This window comes from Hyaloscypha bicolor (assembly GCF_002865645.1).
Source record: "Hyaloscypha bicolor E unplaced genomic scaffold K444scaffold_165, whole genome shotgun sequence".
Lineage (NCBI taxonomy): Eukaryota > Fungi > Ascomycota > Leotiomycetes > Helotiales > Hyaloscyphaceae > Hyaloscypha > Hyaloscypha bicolor.
Genome location: NW_020194667.1, coordinates 1,690,018 through 1,715,504, shown reverse-complemented (window position 1 = coordinate 1,715,504; position 25,487 = coordinate 1,690,018). Strand labels below are relative to the sequence as shown.

At 28.2% G+C, this 25,487-nt stretch overlaps 3 protein-coding genes across 3 annotated transcripts; all 3 read left to right on the top strand.

Annotated features, from left to right (window-relative positions):
• Nucleotides 1-1,351: 1,351 nt before the first annotated feature.
• Nucleotides 1,352-1,606, top strand: K444DRAFT_543059 (uncharacterized protein; the record flags this gene model as incomplete). The annotated part of the gene is made up of 1 exon (XM_024875934.1): nucleotides 1,352-1,606. A coding segment is annotated over one exon (255 nt), but the record flags the coding sequence as incomplete, so codon positions are not given.
• A 39-nt stretch (nucleotides 1,607-1,645) lies between these two features.
• Nucleotides 1,646-2,204, top strand: K444DRAFT_619694 (uncharacterized protein). The gene has a single exon (XM_024881558.1). It carries the CDS (start codon nucleotides 1,942-1,944, stop codon nucleotides 2,140-2,142), a length of 201 nt encoding a protein of 66 aa, XP_024729921.1. The 5' UTR covers nucleotides 1,646-1,941; the 3' UTR covers nucleotides 2,143-2,204.
• A 3,063-nt stretch (nucleotides 2,205-5,267) lies between these two features.
• Nucleotides 5,268-10,407, top strand: K444DRAFT_668601 (uncharacterized protein). The gene is made up of 7 exons (XM_024887425.1): nucleotides 5,268-5,486; nucleotides 5,536-6,370; nucleotides 6,429-8,032; nucleotides 8,087-8,683; nucleotides 8,731-9,709; nucleotides 9,763-10,062; nucleotides 10,121-10,407. Exons 1-7 carry the CDS (start codon nucleotides 5,359-5,361, stop codon nucleotides 10,328-10,330), a joined length of 4,653 nt encoding a protein of 1,550 aa, XP_024729920.1. The 5' UTR covers nucleotides 5,268-5,358; the 3' UTR covers nucleotides 10,331-10,407.
• Nucleotides 10,408-25,487: the final 15,080 nt, after the last annotated feature.

Here is a 25,487-nt window from a genome sequence, read left to right as displayed (position 1 = left end):
GGGCGGGATCATGGGGATAGGCGGGATGGCGGATGGCAGGCTGACGGCCAGCACAGCAACGATGCTTAGCACACGACGAGTGGCGGGGCCAATCACAGCGAGGCTAATCAGAGCAAGGCCAATCACAGGGCGGCAAATCAGAGCAGGGCCAATCACGGCAAGGCCTCCGCCCGAGCCAGCAAACCGTAAACAGCGCCGCGCGAGGGTGGGGGGGCAGGGGCCCAACACGAAAATAGCGCGGGTATCAATTAGTCCTACTGGTAGCTGCGGCTGGACAGACGCCGTTTGCGAGGGAGAGCCTGCCACAGTGCCACCCCGCGCACAGCCACAGCCACAGCCACCAGATCGAGGTGCTTATTTATCTTATCTTATTTTATTTTCGGCGCTGCTCTTCACCGTCGCCGTCTAAATCGGGGCATCCTGGCATCCTACGTAGCACCCGGTGCCTCGATTTCTTCGTAGTTGTATTTGAGAAGCGGCCAGCTCACGGCCGCCTCACGGTCACCTCACGAGTCTCGCCTCTCATCTGCCGGATGACGGATTACGGAGTAACAGGAATAGTGCTGTTGTTGATGGTCTTTGTCGCGTAAGTCCATCCCCATCCCCACATCCATGTCCATCGAAACGGATACGCCAATCGCGAGCAACCACCCTAGCATGAACTGGGCCTAGCTAGGCTTATTCATCTTCTCACCACGACCTCCTTGCCTTCTTTGCAGGCACACATTCATCCCATCTCCATCTTAAGCCAGTCAGCAGTGCAGCACTCCCGTTGAGCTCTTAAATTGGCTGCGGCACAGAAGCTGGCCTGGCTGGCTGGCTGTCAGCGATGGCGCTCTCGCTGCTTCCGTGCATCTTTGCGGCGACCAAGCGGGACGCCTTTTCTCCATCAGCTCTTTCCACCTGTCAGGAGGCGCAAATGGCGAATAACAAGCTTCTCAGGAGCGTGGGTGGCCGGGGACCGCATTGCAAGTGCAAAAGAGACTGTCGTCAGAACCCATGTATTTTTTCAGCCTTGTGCCATCTCTCCACCGCTGCTTTCTCCAAGTCTCTGCCCCGGATTTAGTAAGCACTGCAGTCGAAAATGCAGACAAAAGCCACTCCAATCCTTCATAAACGGCAGCTCCAAGGGTCCTAGCGAATCTCTTTCTGAGATCCCCGCACCCCTGCACGGCCATCACATCCTCAGCACCCCGTCATGCATTCTCTTATTGATGGTGACCAACAATTAATGTCGAAGGATCCGAGGTCGAGCAAATTCAAGACCAGGACGGGCTGCTCTACCTGCAAGTGAGTTGAAATAGCCAATTTCCTATCCGGTCATACACGTTTCATGTTGCTGAACCCATGAAGGGCAAGAAAAGCAACATGTGATGAGGAAAAGCCTTTTTGCGGTCGATGCACGAGGATCAAGGCCCGATGTGGAGGTTACCCTAAGCCACGATTAGCGACTCCTCATCGGCGACCGCTCTTACCGAAATCCTCAGAGGGGGGAGTAGTCCTCTGGTGTCCAATCGCTGCACGGCTCTTCGAATCAGCGCAAGACTTCCGCTGCTGCCGGATCTTTTCGAGGAAACTGCGGGTCAGATTTCTGAACCATTTGTGACTAGTCTCTGGAATCGTGTGATGCCCCAGGCCAGCGAAGCCGTGCTCTTTGTCCGGTATGCAATCATCGCCGTAGCCAGAGGCTTACTCCCATAATCATTTTGCTATTTTTATGTTTGACAACACGGGAGCTTTTCGGGAGCCGTCACGGCCTTTTGTCTTGGAATCCTGGGTCTTTGTGTCCTTAGCTAATCCGTCTAACACATGACAGCCTTGAGTAAGATCCCAGGAGACGCCGATTACACGCTAATGATTTTCGGAGGGGGAGTTGAGGCCTCCCGTCTCTAATTAGAACATTAATATCCCCTCTGACAGTATGAGAAAGCCTTGAAATGAATGGGACGAGCTGTTGAGCTTGGGGGGCACGACCCGCGTAACGCTTTAATCGCATGCTTGCTGTCCTTCTCGATAGAGAACTCACAAGGACACCAAAGCCCAGCTTCTAGTCTGGCATCCAGTGGCGTTGCGCTCTTTCATGATTGGATTGGCAAGGCCAATGGTGGTCCACAACATGTCCATCACCCAATGAACACGTAGTAGAGAACGACCTTTTACAGTACAAGCTTTTGCACGACTGGACATCCGTGTTGCTTTCTTTCTCGATACCAGGCCGCTGGAGTTACATCAGCGGGTGATGAATGATACCGCCGTGATTTTACAAAGCATGCCGCCTTCTTTCCAGACGTTGTGTGAGTCGCGTACTTCTTGGTAAACCAACTCTTTGATTATGTTTGTGCTGCCTGGGCTGGGACGAGATGCAATTTCTCAATGTTTCCTATCCGATTGTTGCCTCTGGTAGCGTGAGTGTAGCTCAAGCTGACAAAAGTTTAGGCAGATGATCATGAGAAGAAATTTTCATTTCAGAGCCAGAGCCCAATTGGAGGGATAGTCGGCAGCTTTAGCGGGGGCTCGAGAAGTGTCTTGATGGGAGGAGACTGCTAATTTTAACCCAGGTGAGGTCCCTTTTAGTAATGTCAAAGCACCCACTCCCGAGATTCGGGGGACCTGCGAGCACTTCCTGTCGGATATCTAGAGGTGGGTTGAAGCAACCGGAAGTTGGCTCGATCCTTTAAAACAGACCAGACCCCGCTGAAAGAATCGTAGCCGTTCTTCTCCAGATTCGTGTTAATATGAACGTCATCACATTACTCGGAATGTGTTTCGCTTCAGAAATGTCAATCGACGAGCTCCTTCCCGAATTTCGAGCAACCACGAATCTCGCTGCCTCCATTGTCGGGGAACTAATTGGCTCGTCCCAAGAGAGCGCCTTCTATCGATTCGACCTCGGAATCATACCAGCTCTAAATCTCGCCGGAACTCATTGCAGAGATCGAGTTGTTCGTGGCAGGGCGACCGATCTTATGCTCTCTTCTCAAATCAGAGAGGGTGTCTGAGACTTTTTTTGCATTGGGTCGATTCCGAATCGTGTCCCGATTGAGGAAGAGGGTGGACTGCCAGGAGAGGATTGCACTCCCGAATCTCGAAACATTTTAATCACAAGCGTTGATGACGATTGTGGTAGGTGTCCGAGGGAATCCTTTTCATATTCTGGACATCTATTATGATTCTCTCTCTCGACGATGTCTCAACATTTATTCTATACGCAGCGAAGCGGACCGCAAGACGAGGATCTGGTATTTAACAAAAGCCTTGTGATTTGGGGAGTTCGCATCTCCCTGAGGAGCTATTCAGACTACAGAAATGGCTTAATGAAAGCCTGGTAAGTTTTGAGGCTCTATTTGGCGATTCAAGGTTGATGTAGAGACGAAATCCCACTATTTTGCTCATTGCTCCTGAAGTATGTGCATCATTTATGATTGGTGATTTCATTAATATTGTATTGGACTATCTTCCGCTGTTCGACATATGTGAATTCCGCAGCCCGAAAATCAAGCCACCTCGGGTCATACTTAAAAGGAGAGATCATATTCAGACTTAGTATTAGACTCTTGCAATATGTCAGAACCTTCTGTGTTCTTTGCCAGGAGCCCTGCTGCCTCCCTAACTTGCCGGTATCGCTCACCCTGCCTCTAAGCATTACCCCTCTCTGCCTTTAGTTGCTCTAATTCATTCTGTTCCGGCCCAACCGCGAATTAGTCCATTCGCGAATAATAATAATAATACTTTTCCAAAAATTATATTAAATTAGTAGTAAACTTTCTAAGGTTATATAATAAAGGCTAAGACCTTTATTATATAATAAATATATATATAAGACTAGAAAATATAATAAGGGTTTTTTTAGCTTAAAAATCAGCTTATTTTTAAGTATTTAATTACTTAAATAATAATTTAAATCTTATTTAAATAGGCTTTATTTTTTAGTATTTTTAAAATATATATTAAAAAAAGTTATTTATATTATAAATTACATTAAATTAGTAATATTACTAAATAAAGTTATTTGAGAATTATTATATATGTTACGGTTGTTACGATATACGGTACTAGTAGGGGTTAGACTAGAGCGGGAGAGGCATCTGGCATCTGAGAGAGGCATCTGGCATCTGAGAGAGGCATCTGGCATCTGAGAGAGGCATCTGGCATCTGAGCGAGGCATCTGTAGTCACCTGATCATTGCACGTGACCCCGAGCTTAAGCTAGCACGTGGGCCCGTGCGTAGCTCGCGATTATTTAGATCCGAGGCTCCTTCGAGATCCTCTTCTCTCTTTAGCTTTGAATCGTCGAAATAGAGACAGTTTAACCACGCCTTCCAGGCCCTAGATCTTGTGCTCGTGACAATATATTACTTTATTATAATTATAAAGTTAAGCCTAATTAATTATTAAATATAAATAGCTAGTTTTAAAGCAGGAGCACTGGGTTCAGGTACTAATAGAGCGCCATGGAGTACTCCTAATTCAATAAGATGTGGTTGAAAATATCGTAAATTGAAGTGAGGAGTGGGCCTAAAACTATAAACTTTTGTCGGCAGGCTCGTAAGGGACCACGTCCCAGCCCGCGGGGTGACAAGCCCTACCACAGGCGCAGGGCCTACTCCCTACCTCCGTACGCCTACTTAGGTAACCCAATCCGCCCTACCCTGACGCTTCCCGTTCCCTAGCACGCTCCTTAACCCTACAATTCCGACATCCAAATAAATCGCGACTAGCTAATATGAGCTCTGAATTATATTCGCCCCTCGATTTCCTAATGGGAGCGCGCGATTGGCTGATCGGAGGCCTATTGACCAATCGCTCGTATTGGTGAACGGGAGATAACGGATTGAGCTAACATGCTTTGCCTCTACAATATGTCTGAAGGCTGCTCATGTTGTATTGGTGGCGCAGAAAATTGTGCCAATTCTGGAAAAGCTTCCGTGCAAGACGAGGACTGTACGTGGGTTTGTCGAGTGGCTGACCTGGCCCGCCCTGCTCACGGTTTTTGAGGAAGAACAACTGCTATAAATATATTACCGCTCGAGTAGGTACCCAAACCTGCAAGTCCTGCATGAGAGATAACCAGTGTCTTCAGCGACGAATCTAGACTCGAATCGAGGATTTCGGAAAAGCTTGATTGGATGCACGGTGCAGCGGCGCAGCACTCGTTGGCGGCAAACGAAACTCGACAGGTCCCGGTACCCCGTCCGCCTAGTGATAGTCGCGAGATTCTTGTGCTCGTGGTTCGAGCCTGCCTAGCATTCATTTTCCACTCCGCCTTCAGCACATTTGAAAGATTAAAGTCATCCCTAAAGTGCTTTTACCTTCATGCTAGTTCAATTCTAGCTTTCAGTCTCGAGCAAATTCTGTAGTAATGGCTAGACCGTTTTCAAGAGAGCAAGCCAACGAGCACATACGAGAAATTCGTCGACGGAAAGGCGTGGATAATCTAGACGGGCAGGAATCTGATAACATGCGCGATCTGGATCGAACACTAAACATGTGAGTATCAAAATAGATCTTTTCGGAATGCATTAATAACCTGTTCTAGACTTTCAGATCAGCTCTACGAGAAAGAAACACACTTTCTTCTCGAACTGATCCAGAATGCTGACGATAACACTTTTGACGAAGTAACTCCATCTATTTCGTTCACCTGCAATAGCTACAATGGCCGATGGACTCTCGAAGTTGAATGTAATGAGGTTGGATTTAAGCAAGAAAATGTCGAAGCGATATGTCGCATTGGAGACAGCACGAAGAGAGCCGACCAGCGAACCCGAGGGTTCATCGGAGAGAAAGGAATCGGCTTTAAGTCTGTATTCAAGGTTGCCAATGTTGTCCGGATCCATTCAAAGGCTTACTCGTTCATGCTCGACCGGAGAAAAAGGCTTGGCATGATTGCACCCATTGTTGATAGATCACCTTGGCAAGTGACGCGAGACGATCGACCTGAAACCCATATGCTGCTGGAGCTTAACAGCGAGTCAGAATCTCGAATCATCATCGACGAGCTTGTTGAATTAGAACCACAACTTCTAATATTCTTGCGCAAAGTATCCAAACTACATATCACCACGCCTGGCAAGGAATTTCGATTCAAAATTGAGAAGTTGGTAGAGGATCAGTCGTTTGATGGGAAGGAAACCGCAAGGTTAACTAGCACGTCTGCTCGTCCGTCCATGACGTCCTCATTAGATCGCCGGACGGACAAAAAGTACATTATTGTGCGCTACCAAGAGAACATACTTTCCACGGATACCAGAAGAGTCAACGTCAGAGAGACTGAGGTTGTTCTGGCTTTCCCCATCGACAACGATATGCGACCATTTCTGCAAAGCCAACAAACATATGCTTATCTGCCTATAAACAACTATGGGTTCAATGTGAGTCACCTCAAATTACTTTTGCTGATGTCGGTCGCTACTAAAGTATCTTTGATAGTATCTCATTCAAGGAGACTTCTTATTAGTGGCCAACAGAGAGAGTGTCGATTCCTCAAGATGGAATGACAAAGTCCTAAAGGTTGTTCTTACAGCTTTTGTGTCCAAGGCTGTTTCTCGATTCAACGAAAATCTAAGTAATCGATCCACCGGTGTTCGACCGTCTGTCGGTCTCCGCTACACATGGCCCCTGTATCTTAGAGATGGAGGAGGGACTAACACATTCTGGTGCAGACTCAACAGATGGATCTTTGCTGATTTGGCAATAGCTGAGGTTCTAGAGTCACGATACAATGGTCGACTCTGCCGTCCTGGAACCTTATACTACATTCCGCAAGATTACAGATCACGTGAAATGCCATTGGTTGAAGACGAAGCCAGCGCCAAATGCCATTTATCTTTTGCATACGATGCTGCGGACGCTGATATTTTTCCAATTTTATACCAAATGGGTGTCAAAAAAATGAGAATCAACGATTTGGTGCGGGAACTGAGAGAACTCATTACCAAAAATGGCATTTCATACCTCGAAGCCCGATCAAGACGTTGGCATACAAAGATTGCAGACCTTCTCCGTCGGCAAGATAATAGCGCTTTGATTGCTGATATTCCACTAATACCACTACGTGATGGAAGATGGGTCCCGTTTGATGAGGGGCACATTTTTCTGGAAGAGGACACATCGAACTCAGCGATACCGGGAGGATTAGACATCCGCTTGGTCCAAGCCGAAGCTTGTCAGGATCCTAGTCGAAAGGCTTTTTTCAAATGGCTTGGTATTAGAAGGTGTGACCGAACTGAAGTCTGCCGGATGATCCTGGAACGCTACTCTCCTCTTCGACAAAGAACACTAATCGAAGCAGTTGATGATGTCAACTATCTGTTCCAAACGCCTCACTCTGCCAATATCCCTTCCATTCGACATCTTTTACTATTGCAAGCGTCACCAACTTCATATTTCAAGAGGGGCCACGATCTTTATGTGGAAGAACCTGACAACACCACTATTATAAGCAAGTTTGCTGACCACCCTGCGAGTAACATCTGGCTTCTGCATCCTTCATATATCGCCAAAGCCCGCGAAATAGGAGAAGAGTCAGAGTTTGTGAGCTGGATATGCTCCAGCCTCGGTGTATCCACGAAACCACGTCTAATTGACCCCAGGCAGCGGTTGACTCCGGAATTCGAATTTCTTTGCGCCAATGCAAGCAAGGATTTATTACTACTGCTTCGAGAGAGCTGGGATACTTATGCTTTTCAGCTTGAACCAACGGATTCCAGATTGAATACGTCGCTCTCGGAGATGAGGGTACTATGTACAGATGGTCAGATGCACTGCCTAGACCAAACGGTCTTGCCACGTGAACTTTTGAAATCTGCAGGTCCGAACCTGTTTTTTGTTGATATACCTGATGCAGTCGATCTTCGTTGGAACAAACTCACCCACCTTGGCGTTCTCTGTTCGAGAACCGTGACCCTATACCGGCGCCAGCTGAAGGCTCTCGCGCTACTTCCCGTGAATGATAGCACCACAACAAAAGCAGCCACAGAAGCAGCATATACCGGACTACAATCTTCCATGTCTGGACCTAGCGCCAGAGTCAAGTAAGTGAAATAGCAATGCTTTCTGCAAAGATTAACCTAAATAACATCGTTTAGAGAATATTTCGAAACTTATCGACTTATATTCAACCCAGAACTCAACCGATGGGTGAACATATCCGAATGTGTATGGAGCGGGCCCAGGCTGAGCATAGTATTTGATATCAGTTCGCAGTATCCGGAATATGGTCAGTTATTTCAGCGTTATTTGGAGCTTGGAAACGTGGACGCCAATCACATCGTCAGAGAGTTGTGTACAAGAAGCACGACTCAGATTGAGAGATTGAAAGAACTGTTGGTTCTGCTCAGCAAGTATCTCAAAAATCCATTTCCCCAAAACCTCATTACAACGCTTCAAGGGATGGCAATATTTCCTGTCAGAACTCTCGATGGAAGTGTCGTCAGCATGAGATATGAAGATGTTTGGTACATAGCAGATCGACCAAGCTTACTGGCAAGTTTCCATGGGAAGCTCTCCCTTCTGGATTTTGATGTGAAAACCGCCCGAACACTTCAACCTTTAATCATAGCTTTGGATAAGACGTCGCGGCTACTTTCTATGGCCGATAAGCCAAAATTGGAGAAAATTGGTACGCCTGTCTACCACGAACAGAAGACCATGGATCTAAGGCTTAGAGCAGTCCATTTTTCGTCGTAAGTATAAAGCTTGATGGGAGTGATATTTACTGATCGTTCAACAGACTGGTTGCCGAATCCTCCTTCGAAGAAAAGGCACAGCTTCTGCATAGCTTGAGTACTCTACAAGTTTGGGTCGTCCCAGAGGTTCGATTGATTCACAACGTCCACGGCGTGCTTGGCGTGGAAGAAAAAGGCAGTGTCGTATTCAACAACACCGACAATACGAGACTCGACATTTACATTTCTCGCAATGAAACGACACCGGCGGTCATCAATCATGCACTGTCTCGTCAGTTCATACAATATTGCGGAATCCCGAATGACCAATATTTGATGGTTGAACCCATCCTAAGTTATCCTTCCGAAGAGCTTCATCAATTTCTTAACGAGCATGGACTGGAAGAATCACTTGACAGTCTTGACACATACATGAACGATCCTCAAACCAATAATGGGGTCAACGAAGATGAGGGAGAAGATGAGATTGTCGAAATATCTCGCGACAGCTTTGTAGCACGTAGAACGCGTAATCCAAGTAGGACTACTGCTCCCCCAGAGCCAGATATTGAAGTCTCCAGACCTCCTTCCTTGCTGGGGGAGAGAGTACCACAATCAAACGGAGGTATTTTGTCTGTGAGGAGAACAACTCCTCTGCCAAGCACGAGATCATCTTCATTCAGGACTTCCTCACGAGAACGAACGAATCATGCAGATCCTGTATTTGGATTCAACACTGATGCAAGGAACGCATCCTCTTCAGGCGTCAGGCCTTCCTTGCTGGGTGATGGAGTATCAGACTCAAACGAAAGCAGTATTTCTGCCGATAGAGCGGATGTTCTGCTGAGCACGACGACTCCAGTCATGAATCCTTCGCGAGAGCGAATGAATCGTGCGAATCCAGCGCTGGAATCCAACATTGAGTCATTTTCAGGCGTAAGGAGCGAACGTCCTCCAGCTCAACAGGGATCCAATCACGCGAGGCAACTCTTATCAACTGTGACTGACAATGATCGACGCATTGGCTTACTTGGAGAAAAATTAGTAAGCCACCTTCCATTCCCAACCTCTCCACGAGTTCCCGCTCATTGTGACAGATCAACAATTGGCTCTCTCAAGAACTCCAAGACTGGGATCCGACTCGTCACTGGACAAGCAGAAATCGCAATGAGGTATACGCAAGCAATCAATTTTTAGGCAATGAGAGAGACTACGCCGACTTTACCTATGCGGATACTCGTGGAAACTTGACGAGTCTGCTGTCAAGATGTGGTTACATCCAGGATACCTACACTGCAACATGGTTGAGGAGTCCCCCAACTTACCACTTGGAAGTCAAGTCTACGACAGCATCCTGTAATGAGCCATTCTATATGAGCAATAACCAAGTAGAGAAGGTAAGAGAATTGTCTTCCGCATATCTCAAGCAGATTCGACAATTGCTAACATAAAAAGTCACGTGGCTGGACTTTCTCATGGACAAGCAATGTAGTGCCACAAAATGTGTACGTGCTGATAAGGGTCTATAACCTCGAGAGGCAAATAGCACCAGGATTCAAAGCATACATGGATCCATGGGCTATGTACTTGGAGCGCAAATTGAGCTTCCTTGCTCGAGGAGATTATGCTGTGACTTCAAGCACTGATGAAATAGACCTCACTTAACTGGCTCGAGGAAGATAGCTTTGCTCTTAATGTTTTTAGGATAGTGAAACACCACAAAAGAAAATGTAATTGATGTGTTATTCATATTCATTGTCATCCTGGTATCATCGTCTCATACAGTTTCCCGATTCCCTTGTAGCTACAAAATAAACGCCTCGCCTATGCAATTGCCTGTTCTCCTTCCCTAGACGGTTTATCGTTCTACTGAATGCATCTATCATCCCATCGTACATTATATCATGGTCTCGGAATCGAGGGAGTTGGGGGGGAGGTATTCGTGTCCAGCCTGCATCTGCAAAACCTTCCTCCAGTTCAGGTCTCTGTAGGAACAGAACCTCTCGAGCTGTCCAGCTTATTCTTTCCCTTCCTGCCCCTCCCGTGTAACCGAAGTCCCCCACCAAAACACGCGAGTTTATACCAAAAACCCGTAAAATACCTTATTTTCTAATAATTAATATCTTAACTCACGACGCCTTTATTAATAAGCGGTTTTATAATATTAAATAAAATTTACCTTGAGATTATAATAATAATTTTTTAAAACATAAAATTTAAAGTCTTATTAATTAAAAATGGCTTTAAAAGTAAAGATATTATTTTCTTAATTTTTTACTTCTTCTTTCTTAAATTATTTAAGTAAATATTAATAAAAGTTTAAATTTTAAACTATATTATAAGAGTCATATATATAAGTTATCTTTTAACTTAAAATCTAATATTATATATAATTTATATAAATATAAATTTGTATTTTACAAAAACTCTTATTTTAATTAAATTAAATATTAATATTATAAGTTTAAATTTATAAATTTATAATATAATTTTATATATATTATATAAACTTTATATAACTTAAAATAAGTTATTATAATCTAATTTATATATTTAAACTTTAAAAAACTTTAAAACTAATTTTAATAATTTGAAATAGTAAAAATTATTTCAATTTTTTTTATTATATATATTATATTTCTAAAATATAAAAGACTAAATTATATAATAAAAGTTAAATTTTTATAAACTAAAACTTTATTAATAAATTATTAATAAAAATAGTTATATACTCATATTAAAGTTTTGCTTTTATACTTTTATATATATAATATAATAAATTAATTTTAATTTCTCTTTATATACTTTAAATTATATATTATTATAAGTTTAAAATAATTTTAAAATTTCTTATATTTTAATTAATAAATTAATAGACCTATTAATAATATTTTTATATTTTTATAAGATAATTATAAAATTTAACTAAAGTTTAATACATAGCTTAAATTTTATATTTAATACTCTATTAGTTCTTAAGTTATTAAGTTATAAAAAGTAGGTATTTTAGGTATAAAATTTATTAAAACCTCTTTATTAAAAACTAATATATTAGAGAAATATATATTATATTAGTCTATTAACTAGAAGCTTTATATAACTTATATTATTATTTAAGCTATTAAATTATTAGAAACTAATATTAAGATATTTAATAAATATATTTAATAGTAAATTAAAAATATTATTAAAGAACTAAGATTTATAAAGCTAGTAAAGGAATTCTTATATTTAATTATTTTTTATAAATATTTTATTTATAAATAATAGAAATTTCTTTTTCTAAATTAGATATATTCTAGTTCTAGTAAATAGAACTAAATATACTAATATTATTTACTAGTGCTTTACTAAATACAAGAGAATTATTAAAAGTATTCTAGCTTTAGAACTTTATAATATAATTCACGGCTTTAATATAGGTATTTTAATTAAATCTATAATTAATAAAGTACTAGAAATAGAACTATTACTAGTTATTTATATGAATTCGAAGTTATTATATAAATACCTTATTAAATTAAGTATTACTCGAGAGAAATATCTAATAATTAATATAATATACTTTTATTAGATTTATAAATAACAAGAAATTATAAAAGTTAAATAAATTAAAGAAAAATCGAATTCTATTAATTCTATAATAAAATTAAAGCTATTAAATACTCTCAAATACTTTATTAATACAAATATTATATAGTTAAATATAAATAAAGCAAGAAATAAATATATAAAATAAAAAGAAATAAATATATTAAATAAGAAAATATTATAAAAAGAGAAATTATATATAAAAGGCTATAGCCTTTAATATATAACTAAAACCTCAAAAATAATATAAATATATAAAGTATTTAAGAAATCTAATACTAGGCCGAATTAGGAAATTAGTATATAATTAGAGGAAAATACTATTTTTCGCGTTTTTAAAAAGGTTCTAATATTAGTATAATTATTTTTTTATAAGTTATATATATAATTACGAGATTCGAGAAACGGGATATAAATAATAAAATATAAATAACGGGATATAAAATACGAGATATAGTTATATAACCTTATATCCTATAAATAATTCAATTAATAAACTAGACCTTATTAGGCTTAGTAAATTTAGGAATTATATATTAATATTATAATATTATAATTCTTATAGTAAAGTATTTAAAAGTTATTTATATAAAAAATAATAAAGATTTTATAATTTATATTTATATAAATATAAGGCTTTATTAAAACTAAAAAATTTAATTTTCTTAAAAGTATTTATTTAGTATTTATATTATAAAATAAAAAAGTTTTATAATCTATATAAACCTTACTTTATTTTTATTATATAGCCTAATATCTTGAAATTATTTAATAGCTTATATAGTATTATAAATTTATTAAAAAAAATTTATATTAAGAAATATATTTATAATATTAAATTATTTTATTTTAAATTAAAATAAGCTATAATTATATTAGTTATTACGAGCCAGGCCTTTATATAAAGAAAACTAGTAATTTAATTAATTAAACAGAATTCTTTAAAGAAAAAAATAAGAAAAAAATAAGAAAAAGTAAAACTATATTTCCTAAAATATTTAAGCTTTCTAAGTAATTATTATAATAAAAATTACTAATTCGGGACTAGTATAATTACTTTATTTAGTTAGAATCTATATACTTATTTCCTAAAGCTCTTTTTTAACTAGTTTAATTAACTTTTTATTATTAATATAATTCTCTATTTTATAATCTTTATATATATTAGTTATAAGCCCGGCCTTATATTAATAAGCTTCTCGAATAGTATATTATAAAGAGTATTTAAGAGCTTATTTAGTTATTTCTTTGAAAATTATACTTTAATTTATATTTCTATTATTAATTAATTAATAGGAACTATTATTATAATTCCTACTATTTCTATAAGCTTAATTATAATTATATTAGAAGCTATAGTTAAGATTATTATCCTAAAGAACTATAGTTCCTAGATAGACTAGTTTAATACTTTTTATAAAATAGCTAGTAATAAGAATATCTGAAATAAAATTAATGTATTTAATAATAAAATAATTAAAACAAATATAGTAGCTCTTTCTAGGCCTTTCTCTATAATTAATAAGCTTATATTAAAAGAAATAAAGAATTACTATACTGGATATTAAATTAAAGCAAAGAATTAAAATAAAAATACTCGATCTATAATTAAGAAAGAATTAAAACCAGGATTTTTATTATTTATAATATTCGGGAATATTAGAAACTATTATTTAGTACTCTTATAAGACTATAAGATTAAGAAACTAGACTAGATAAACAAGCTAGTATACTATTATATAATTAGATAATGGCTTTATTAAACTATTAATACTAAGATTCTTATAAATTCTATTTTAGGATTTTAAAAAAAATAGAGCTCTATTTATAAGATTCTTAAAGCTTTATTAATAAAATACGGTCTATAAATATAATACAAATTACTATTATTTAAAGAATATATAGCTCTGTTTTAATATAAGTAAATAAAGAAAAAATAAACCTAAAGTACTAGTTTACTAATTAGGAAAAGATATTTAATTATATTAAAGCTTTTAAAATTACTGAAATTAAATATAGTTTAGTAATAATTAAGTTCTTAATAGTTTTCTAGTAAAAACTCTTACTAATCTAGGTAATAGAATAGTTTAATAATTTGTATAATAAAAACAAACTAAAGCTTCTAATTCTTATATTCGAATAATATAGCCAGGTATTTAATTAAATTATTTTAGAAAATTAGAAAATTAAATATTTAGAAGCTCTTATAATTTTTATTATATTCGGGAATTGAACTAGTAAAGAATTAAATAATAAATCCGATTCAGATAAATAAAAGTACTATAAATATTCTTATAAGAGTTTTAAGAACTTATTTAGCTATATTACTATAGAAATTATAATTATTAAATTAAATAAAACTTGAATAAAATTCAAGTCTAATAAAAAATAAATCGGAAAAATCCGGAAAAGATTTTTAATTAAATATTAGAAGAATCTAAAACTTTAGTTAAAAAAGAAATATAATATAAAAATTACTAAAAAATAAGCTATAAAGAAACTAATACCCGGTATTAGTTCTCAAAAAGAGCCTAAAATATCCGGAATCTAATATTCTAGGAACTTTAATACTATTCTAATAAATCTAATACTTATAATCCAGAGTTTAAATTAAGAAATTTATATAATACTCGATTTCCTAAAATATTTGCTTTTTTAAAATACCTTATTAAATAATTGCAATATTATATATTTAATTAATAATAAAAATCTAATTAATTCTAATACTTTTATTAAAGCGAAAATTAATAATTATATAAAAATAGAAATAACTAGTTTTATAATTACTAGATATAAATATTTATATAATTAAAAATATAATTAATAAACTTATAAAATTATAAATTAAAGATTTAATTCTTTATAATATTATAGTTATTAAAGAATTTTATATAAATATTATTTCTAAAGCTTGTCTAGTAAAAAAAAAAAACTTAATATTATAAATATAATCTTATAATTAGATTAGGAAATTATAAAAAAATATAATATTAATATAACTAAAATATAGATTTAATTTAGTTTTCCTTAAATATAAGCCGCTTTTTATTTGTTTTAATATTCTATTCGAGATTTCTATTAGTACTAGTAATATATTTATATTTCTAATATTTAAATATATAATTAGAGCTTAATATAAGAAATTAAGGAAATATCTCAAACCGAAAAGTAATTTAAAAGAAAAATAATATATAAGAATAAGGCATTTAGCTTATAAAGCTTTATAAAAGCTTATTAATTATATATATAATATAAAAATTAATAAACTAACGAGAATTATATATGAATTTTATATTTAGATATATATTAGATAAATAATTTTATATAAGCTAATTAAAAAGAAATTTATTTAATTATTTTAAAGGATTTTATAAGATTTATTTAATTATTTAAATAGTTATAATAGTTCGAACTAGATTCGAATTATTAAAAATAAATTTAATAAAAAGCTCATTAAATATTTTTTATTAAATAAGGAGGATTTACTAGTATTTAATATAATTAGAGATTTTGAATAATAGATATAAAAGTAATATGATCTTTTAATTACTTATATTAAGTATAATTAGAAAAAAGTAGTTATTTTAATTAAAAAAATATTAGTTTATTAAATCTAAATAAAGAAATAAAGTATTAAAATCGAGCTTTCTTTTTTATATATATATAAGCCAAATAATAATACTAAATAGGTAAAGCAGGAAATTATAAATAAGGTAATTATAATATATTTAATAGCTAATTTATTTAAAAAGCTATAGCCAAAAAGCTCTATAGCCATAATTTACTTATATAATTAGAATTCCTTATATATATATAACTAGAGAATATTAAATAAAATACTCGACTTGTAATTTTATAATTATTTTTATTAATATAATTTAGAATTTATAATATAAATAATAATTAATCTTAGATTTAATTAGAATAGAATTTATATATATAGTTCTAGGATATATTTAATAATTAAAAACCGCGAAATAAAATGAAATAAAATAAAAGAATATTTAAGGTTATATTATATAAGTATATTAAATATTTAATTAAATATATTATATTTAATATTTATAAAATCTGGATTCCTGTATTTAATAAAGTAATTATTATATATAATATTATATTTAACGAGAATATTATCCATAAAAAGAAATATAAATATATTAAAGGCTATAATATAAAGATTATAAAAAATATAATAAAACTATTTCTAGAAAATAAGATTTAAGATACTAAATTAATCTTTAATAATAAGAAATTATAATATAATAGCTTATTAGAATAAATAGAAAATGAGCCTAAACTAAGAAATAATAAGTAAATAAACCAATAATTAAAAGAACCTATAAGTATATTAATAGGTTATAACTCGGAAATAGAAAGTTTTATAGCTTTACTAGAAATAAAACTTATAATTTTATAAAATACTCTAAAGCCAGAAATATACCAGAGTCTAGAAATAATAAAAATAAAAATATTAAGCTTTTAAAAAGATTTAGTATAATGGAAAGAGATATAATAAAATATATCGGAATTATTAGAGAAATATATTAAATTAATAAAAGTAAAAAAGGATTTCCTTAAAACTAATAATAAGGTTTATTAATAGTTCCTATAAATAAAACGAGAAGTTTATTTATAAAATAAGTAAAAAAAACTTAATAGAAATAGAAAAATCCTCTATAAAAAGAATAAATAGCTTAATTAAAATAAAAGATTAAATAATAAAAACAAAAAGAAAATAAATAAAGAAACTAATTATTAAAACCAGAAATAGGCTAATTCAAATATATTTATATAAAGGAAATAATTAGAATAGTAATTTAAATAAAGCTAGTAGTAATATAATTACTATAATAAGTATATTATTATAAATAATATATAAATTAAATTAGATTAATTATTTAGAGTTTTTTTATTAAAATCTTTCTTATTTAGTTAACTAGAAAATTATAAAAAGGAATTTAATTATAAGACTATATATACCGTAATTATAGTAATAGTTTAATTAAGAATATATTTAGAATAGAGAGTTTTGGATAATATAATAATAAGAAAAATTTATATTAATAATTTTCCGAAAGCGCTAAAGATATAAAATAATCTAAAGAAATATTTAGCTAAAAAATACTTTAAATCGAATACTAAACTAGAGATTAATAACTTTAAAGCTCGAAATTACTAGAGAATTATTTTTAATAATAAAGTAAATATATTTCTAATTCTTTTAAAATAAATATTTATATATAAAATCGATTTTAATAAATATATTATTTAATATTATTTAAGGCTAATAATTTATAAAAATCTTTAAAAAAAAGTATTACTTTTATTTATATATACTATTATACTTATAATAAAGTCTTTTCAAATAGCTAATATAATTATAGCTTATTTTAATCTAAAAATAAAATAATTCAATATTATAAATATATTTATTAGTATAAAAAGATATTTTAATAGGCCTATAATAATATATAAGCTACTAAACGATTTCAAGATATTAGGCTATATAATAGAAATAAATCGAGCTTTATATAAGTTATAAAACTCTCTTATTTTATAATATAAATACTAGACAAATACTTTTAAAAGAATTAGACTTTTTAGATTTAATAAAATGCCCTATATTTATATAAATACAAATTATAAAGTTTTTATTATTTTTTATATAAATGACTTTTAAATACTTTATTATAAGAATAATAAGATATATATTTAATTAATTATTATTTAAATTAAAAAAAATTATAATTTTTATAATATATAAAATATAAAATAGTTTTTAAATATTTATATAATTAGAAATTAGAAAACTAAAAAGCTCTGGCTAGTTTATAATACCTATATTAAAAAGATTATTAAGAAGTTTAGAATAATAAATAAAAAATATTCTAATATTTTATTATCTAAAATCGATTTTTAGAAATATAATAATTAAGTTTATTTATATTAAATTAAGATATATTAGAAAAAGTTTAGATTATTACTTTATATTATAATTATAATTATATTAAATATAGCTTTTACTATTTTAGTATTCTTTTAATTCTTAATAAACCTAGTTCTAGAATACTTTATAATTATAAATTAGACTTTTTAATATTTATTTAAAATCCGGTTTTTAATAATTTAATATAATAAGAAATATAAAAAGATATAGTTATAAATTATATCTAATATTTCATATATAAATAACCTAAATATATAATAATTAAATTATAGGTATATAATTTCCTTATTTAGAAGTTTAATATTATAAAAAGCTATTTAATAAAATATTATAGCTTTTTAAAGGCTATTTAGGGATTTATATTTAGATCTTAGAAAGCTTTAGATTATATTTTATAATAATAAATAAACTATTTAATTAATTATTAAAAAAAATAAAAGAATTACTATAAAGCTCTATTATATTAATATTTAAAATATATAGCTATATTAAAAATATAATAAAAGTATCTTTTAAGTTATATATCTTTAAATAAATAATATATCTATAAATAAACTTATAAAAAATTTATTTTAATTCAAATTCGAGAACTTTAAAGCTTTATTAAATCTTTAGAATATTAGAATAAAGATTAAAATAATTAAATAATATAAAAAGAGGCTTTTATTTATATCTTTTATTTATAAAATCTATTAAAATAATAGAGCTTAAAAGCTAATAATAAGAAATCTAAAGGCATTCTATTATAATATTAATAAGCTTATATAAAAGGCTCTTTATCTAATTAGACTATTTCTTATTTATTTTAGTAGCTTCCGGAGCTTTAATAGAAAAACTCTTATTATTATTCTTTTTATTAGATTCGGTAATCTTAAATATAATATAAATAGAATACTTAAAAATAGACAAATACTTTAAAAAGTCAGAATCTATAAAGAAAATCAAGAAAAAGAAGTTTATAGTATTTTTACAAATTAGAAGTTTAATAAGAAAGAGCTATATAATAGAAATATAAGAGCTCGGAATAATAATATAGAAATAACTAGAAATATACTTCTAGTAATAAATATTTCTATTAATAATATTATAATAAGAACTATTGTTCTTATTCTTTAAAATAAAAGAAACTATATTAAGTTAAAAATGAGCTTTAAAATAATATAAAGAACTTATAGTAATTTATATAAAGAATTTCTTTAAAACTAGTATAAATAAAATAAGAAATATAAGGCTTTTTATAGCTTTTTTAGCCTTTAGTAAAGAAATATTAGAAGTATTAAAAGGCTTAGTAGAAATCAAAATCTCGATATTTTATTAAATATAAGCTTTATATTAATAGTTAAGAACTATATTTATAGCGGACTTATAAGCTATTTAATACTATCTAAAATTAGTAAAAGATAAAATAAGAATGTATTTTAAGTTAAAAATACCTTAAATTTGCGAGTCGGAATTAATTTAATAATAATATAAAAAGAAATAGAACTAATACAAGCCATATTTATAATAATTAAAAGCTTAAAAAGAGAGCTTTAGAAGAGTATTAAAGAAGAGTAGTTTAATTAGAGGCTCTGGTATTAGTAAAAAGATAAGCTTTATATAAGGCCCTTCTAAAATTTAATAATCTAGAGAAATAATATATATTAAGCCTATTTGGTTTGGAATATTAATATAGCTTTATAAAACTTATATATTAGATAATTTTTATTATTTTAAAGCTTTCTAATTAAATAAAATAAATAGAATATAATATTATATCTTTCTAAAAAAAATATTATAATAAGAATTATTAATTTGAGGCTAATATAATTATTTTATTTAGTTAAGATTTATATACTTATTTCTTAAAGCTTTATATTTTACTTAAGCTCTTTTTTAGCTAGTTTAATTAATTCCCTATTTTATAATCTTTTTATATATTAGTAATATATATTTATTTTATTAATTTAAGAAAGTATATTATATAATAAGGGTTTTAGCCTTTATTATATAACTTAATAAAAGCTTTTAATTAAGTATATAAATTAGGTCTCGATTTATTATATTATTCTTTTTCTTATTTATAAATACTAGCCTTATAAATATATAAATAAAACTTCTTTTTATTAAATAATTTCTTTTTAAGCTTCTAATACTATTATTTCCTTAAATATAAAATATAGTTCTTATATAAAATATATATAATTCTTTTATTTTATAAATAGCTTTTTTAAAAGTTCTTAATTATATCTTATATACTTTTTATTAAGAATTTATTTAATTTTATACTTATTTTCATTTCTTATAAGCTATAGTTATAGCTATAAGTTATTCTAGAACTAATTTAATAATAAGTTTATTATAGCTAGTTAAAAGAGCTTATTATAAAATATATTATAAATTCCTAAAAAAATATTAAGCCAAAATTATAGTTTCTTATTACTTTAATTACTATATATCTAATATACTTTATATTAAGTTTCTTAATTAGCTTATTTATTTAAATATTTTAGAAATTAAGCTAGATTTTATTTCTAATTTTAAATTTCGAAACCTGATTTCTCTTTTAATTTATTATTTTTTCTTGAAATTACTAGACTATTATTATTATAAATTATATATATTCTTATATTTTATAGAGCTTATATATAATATTATTTATTATTTAAATAAATAATAGTTTTTTGCCTTTTTTACTAATTTTATCCTAAAACTATATTAGTTTAATATAGTATTTATAAAATAGAAAAAACAAGCTAATTCCTATAAATAAAGTATTTTAATTATTAATTATTAGTTTAATATATAATAAAAGAATTATTTAATTTATTTAATTATAAATTATAAAAATACGAAAAAATATTTTAATTATCTAGTTTATTCTTTTTATAAATCTATTAGCTTATATATTTTAGTTTATAATATTTTTATAAATTGCCTTTTTTAATTATAAATTATTATTTTCGAGAATTTATATTAGTAATAATAAGTTTTTATAAATTACTTTATTATAGCTTTAAATATTACTTCTTTTTCTAAATAGTTTATAATAACTATTATATTAGTATATTTTTTTATTTAATAGAAATTCTATTATAAAATTAATTAAGATCTTTTATTAAATTTAATTCGAAATAAAAAAGGCTTTAGAAATCTCTAATAATAGTTCTTTTATATTTTATTTTCCCTATAAATATTATAGTTTTATATAAACTAATATATTTAACTAAAAAAACTATTATATAAAAAATATATTTATAATATCTTATTTTAAGTAATTATATTAAATTAAGTTATAGATTTATTAAATTAATTTTATATAAAGCTTTTTTAAATTAGGAATTTATTATTATTCCCGAAAAAGAAATTATTTTAACTAAAATAATAAATATTTCTTTATTAATATCTTAATCTTTAAATTAAATAAAAATATTTATTTCTTTTCTTATATTATTTTAATTATAGCCTAATATAATTTATTCTTTTCTGAAATATTATACTAAAGCTTTTTTAATATATTTTAAGTATTATTTATTATTTATTATTTTATTTTTGGCTTCTTAAATCTGATTCAAGAAAATCTTTTTATTTTAAAAAAGGTCCTATTTTATTTCTCTTATTTCTTTACTAATTCCTGTTTATAAATTAGGCCTCTATATTTTACTAATTTCTTAACTAGATATTTTTTCTTTAATTTCGATTTTTTAGACCGGGTTTAGGAAATTAAATAAATTTTTTCTTGACTTGTTTTCTTATTTATATTTATATTATAAGAATCGAGTTTTTAAAAAAATTACTAAAAGTTTCTAGCTTTAATAATTATAATACTCTAAATTACTAATAGTTATTTTCTTTTTTATTAGAAAAGTTTTATTCTTGCCTCGAAAATATATTTATTTATTTATTATTTTTTCCCTAAAATATATAAAATCTTAAAATTATATTATAAAAAAATTAGGAATTATCTTATTTATTACTTAATAAATTTCTATATTATTATAAAATATTTCAGGTTTTTATAGTTTATTTAGATCTTAAATTCGTAAATATTTCTTAGTTTTATATCTTATTTCTTTATTATAAATCTTATAGTTATATTTTATAAAAAAAAATTTTATTATAGAATTTTCTTTTATTAATTTATATAAAAATACTATTTATATTTTATTTAGAAAAGTTTATTTCAAGAATTATTTTCTAATTATAATTAAATTATATTAATATTAGAGCCAAAATATATATTTTCTTAAGCCTTTAAAAAAATAGCCTTTATTTTATTTATTTACGAAAATACTTAATTTCTATATATAAAATTAAATAATCTTTAAGAATTCCCGAATTAAATATTAGTAAAAATTAGTAAATTCTAGAAAATTTTATATATTTTTTACTAATTTCGGAACTATTTAATTTAGAATAGCTTTAATTTTTATTAGATTTATATAAATATTCTTTTTAGTCTCTATAATAAATTTTAAATACTTTATTAATTTAATCTTAAATTCGTATTTATTAATATTTGGCTATAGATCTATTTCTTAAAATTATTAAAGAATCTTTTATATATATTTATAGTATTTTTCTTTTAATTCTAATAAGTAAATTAGAATATTATTTATATAAATAAAATAGAACTTATTTAGAAAATCTCTAAGAATCTAATTAATATATTTCTAGAATATATTTAAAGTATTTATTAAGCTAAAAGGAATTACTAATTACTTATAAAGTTTATATCTTATATAAAAAGCCGTTTTCTATATATTGCTTTTATAAATTATTTTGCTTTTCTAATATTTTAAAAGGTTTTATAAATTAATAGAAATAAATACTAGTTCTTTTTTATAAGCTTATTTAGGCTCTAATAATTCATATAAAACTATAATTCTCTATTAGGTTTTTATATAAAAATAGCTTATTTAAATAAATTCTTTATTTAGTAATTTTATAAATATTTTTTATAATATTAAAAGATTATTTTGAGATATATTATATAATAAATTCCTTTTTATTAATCTTTTTTAATTTAATCTAATAATTAATTTCTTAGTCCCAAATAAATAATAATTTCTTTACTTTAATTAAATAAAATACTTTTTAAAATCCCTTATATTATTTCGGGAGCTTTATATAAGAATTACTTTTTTTTTTTTTTAGATTAGGGCCTTTTAAATATTTACTAAACTAGTTAAAAAAACCTCTATATTTCTTTTCTTATTTCTCTTTACTAAATAAAAAAATTAAGCTATTAAGACTTATATATAGTTTATTATTTATAAGCTAGAAGTTAGTAATTTATTTATTCGATTTCGTATTAAGGTTTCTAATAATAAAATAAATAATTCTAACCTTAAATTATAAATATAGCTATTATATATCTAAAATTATATTTAAATTAGAAATCTTAGGAATTATATAAAAAAAATACGGGATTTATAATAACTATTAATATTTATATTAAATACTATTATTTCTCTAATTATATTTAGTATTATTTTATTAAAAGCTTTTATTTATTTAGAAATATTTAATATATATTAAAGATTATATTAATTAATAAGACAAGTAGTAATTATTTTATATAATATATATTTAATATTAATAAGAGTTTATATAAAATACTTTTTATTAACTATTATTAATATAAGAAAAAGAAACCTAATTATATTTTTCTAAAATTATTTTTAAGTTTATTAATTTGATTTTATTTCTATATATTTCTAATAGTAATTTTTATTAAAAGATAGTTTTTTCTCGAATTAAATAAACTCAAGTTCTCTTTATTTTTATTTTTATTTTTATTTTTAGTATTATTATTCTTTTCTCGAATTACTTTTATTTTCTTTAAAGTTATTTTTAATATTTTTATATTTTTTACTTTTATTTTTAGCTATTTTTTCTTTTTCTTTTATTTACTAGTTTAAGAAAAAGAACTCAGGTATAGCTTTATTTAATAATTATTTTAGCTATATAAAAAATAGAATTTTCTCTTTTTTACTAATTAATTTTATTTGAAAAAGCCTAATTAGAAACATTTTTTTAATTATTATTTTATATTACTTATAATAGATTTCTATTTTATTAGCTAAATAAGTAAAATAACTTTAAATAAAAAAGGGCTCTTGGGCCTTTTATTTAATTAATTCGAGTAATAGGCTTTTATATTCTTAATTTTAGCTAATTAATTATTAATTATTTATAACTAAAAATAGTATTTTTTATATAATTTTTTCTTTTTTATTCTTATTATTTTTTCTATAAGCTTAATTATAATAATAGCTTAAAAATAATTTTTTAATCTTATTTTATTATTTTTATTTCTTTATTTTTAATATTAAGTAATTAAAATTACTTAAGAATTTATTTAAAAGAATTGACTTTTACTAAATTTAGTTTAATTTCTCTAGGGTTTTCTATTACTTTTATAGGTTATAAAAGGCTAGGTTTTTTAAATAATTTTTTAATTATAAATTTCTCTTTTTTCTAAATATATTTTAATTATAAATATATTCGATTTATTACTTTTCTAAATAAGTATTCGAACTTATACTAAATTCTTTCTTTTTTATTACTAATTACTTCTTTATTAATTCCTAGCTTTATTTATAAGAATTCTTTAAACTAGAAATATAAGGCCAAATTATTTTTATTAAATTTATTAGAATTCGAGAAATAGGCTTTTAATTATTTTATAAAAAAGAATTAAGGAATTATATAAAGTAAAAAGAATATCTATATTTATAAAAGATTCGGAATTATTATATATTTATTAATTAAATTAATTTATATAACTAGATTCGCTATTAAGTTTACTTATTATATAGCTAGCTTTAATAATTATTAAAATTATATTATAAAAGCTTTCTATAGCTATTAGAGAGCTTTATTTATTATCTTGGCTTTATATAACTATTTATTTATTTAACTAATTACTAGAAATCTTATTTCTAAATCTTTATATAATAAAGGAATTTAATAGTTTTCTTTTCTTAAACCAGGCTTAGAAAAACTTAAATAATTCCTAATATTAACTAGTTAAGTTAGTACTTTGGCTTCTATATATAATTTCGGGTATTTCTTATTACTAGCTTTTATATATTTCAAAATCTTACTAAAATATTAGCTTTATAAATAATTTCAAATAGAGTTTATTTCTAGCTTTATTTATTTCGAGCTTTATTTTCTAATATGGGTTTAGATATTTCTTATTTCTAGCTTTATATATATATAATCTCTAATTAGTAAAAATAAGAAAGAAAGAATTCTAATATTATAGGCCAGGCCTTTATATAAAGAAAACTAGTA

Excerpts from the sequence above, each read along its gene's own strand:
- K444DRAFT_619694 (XM_024881558.1), top strand. The coding sequence starts at position 1,942 with ATGGGACGAGCTGTTGAGCTTGGGGGGCACGACCCGCGTAACGCTTTA.
- K444DRAFT_668601 (XM_024887425.1), top strand. The coding sequence starts at position 5,359 with ATGGCTAGACCGTTTTCAAGAGAGCAAGCCAACGAGCACATACGAGAA. Across the intron at positions 5,487-5,535 it reads CTGGATCGAACACTAAACAT|ACTTTCAGATCAGCTCTACG; the intron begins GTGAGTATCAAA and ends AACCTGTTCTAG. Across the intron at positions 8,033-8,086 it reads GGACCTAGCGCCAGAGTCAA|AGAATATTTCGAAACTTATC; the intron begins GTAAGTGAAATA and ends AACATCGTTTAG.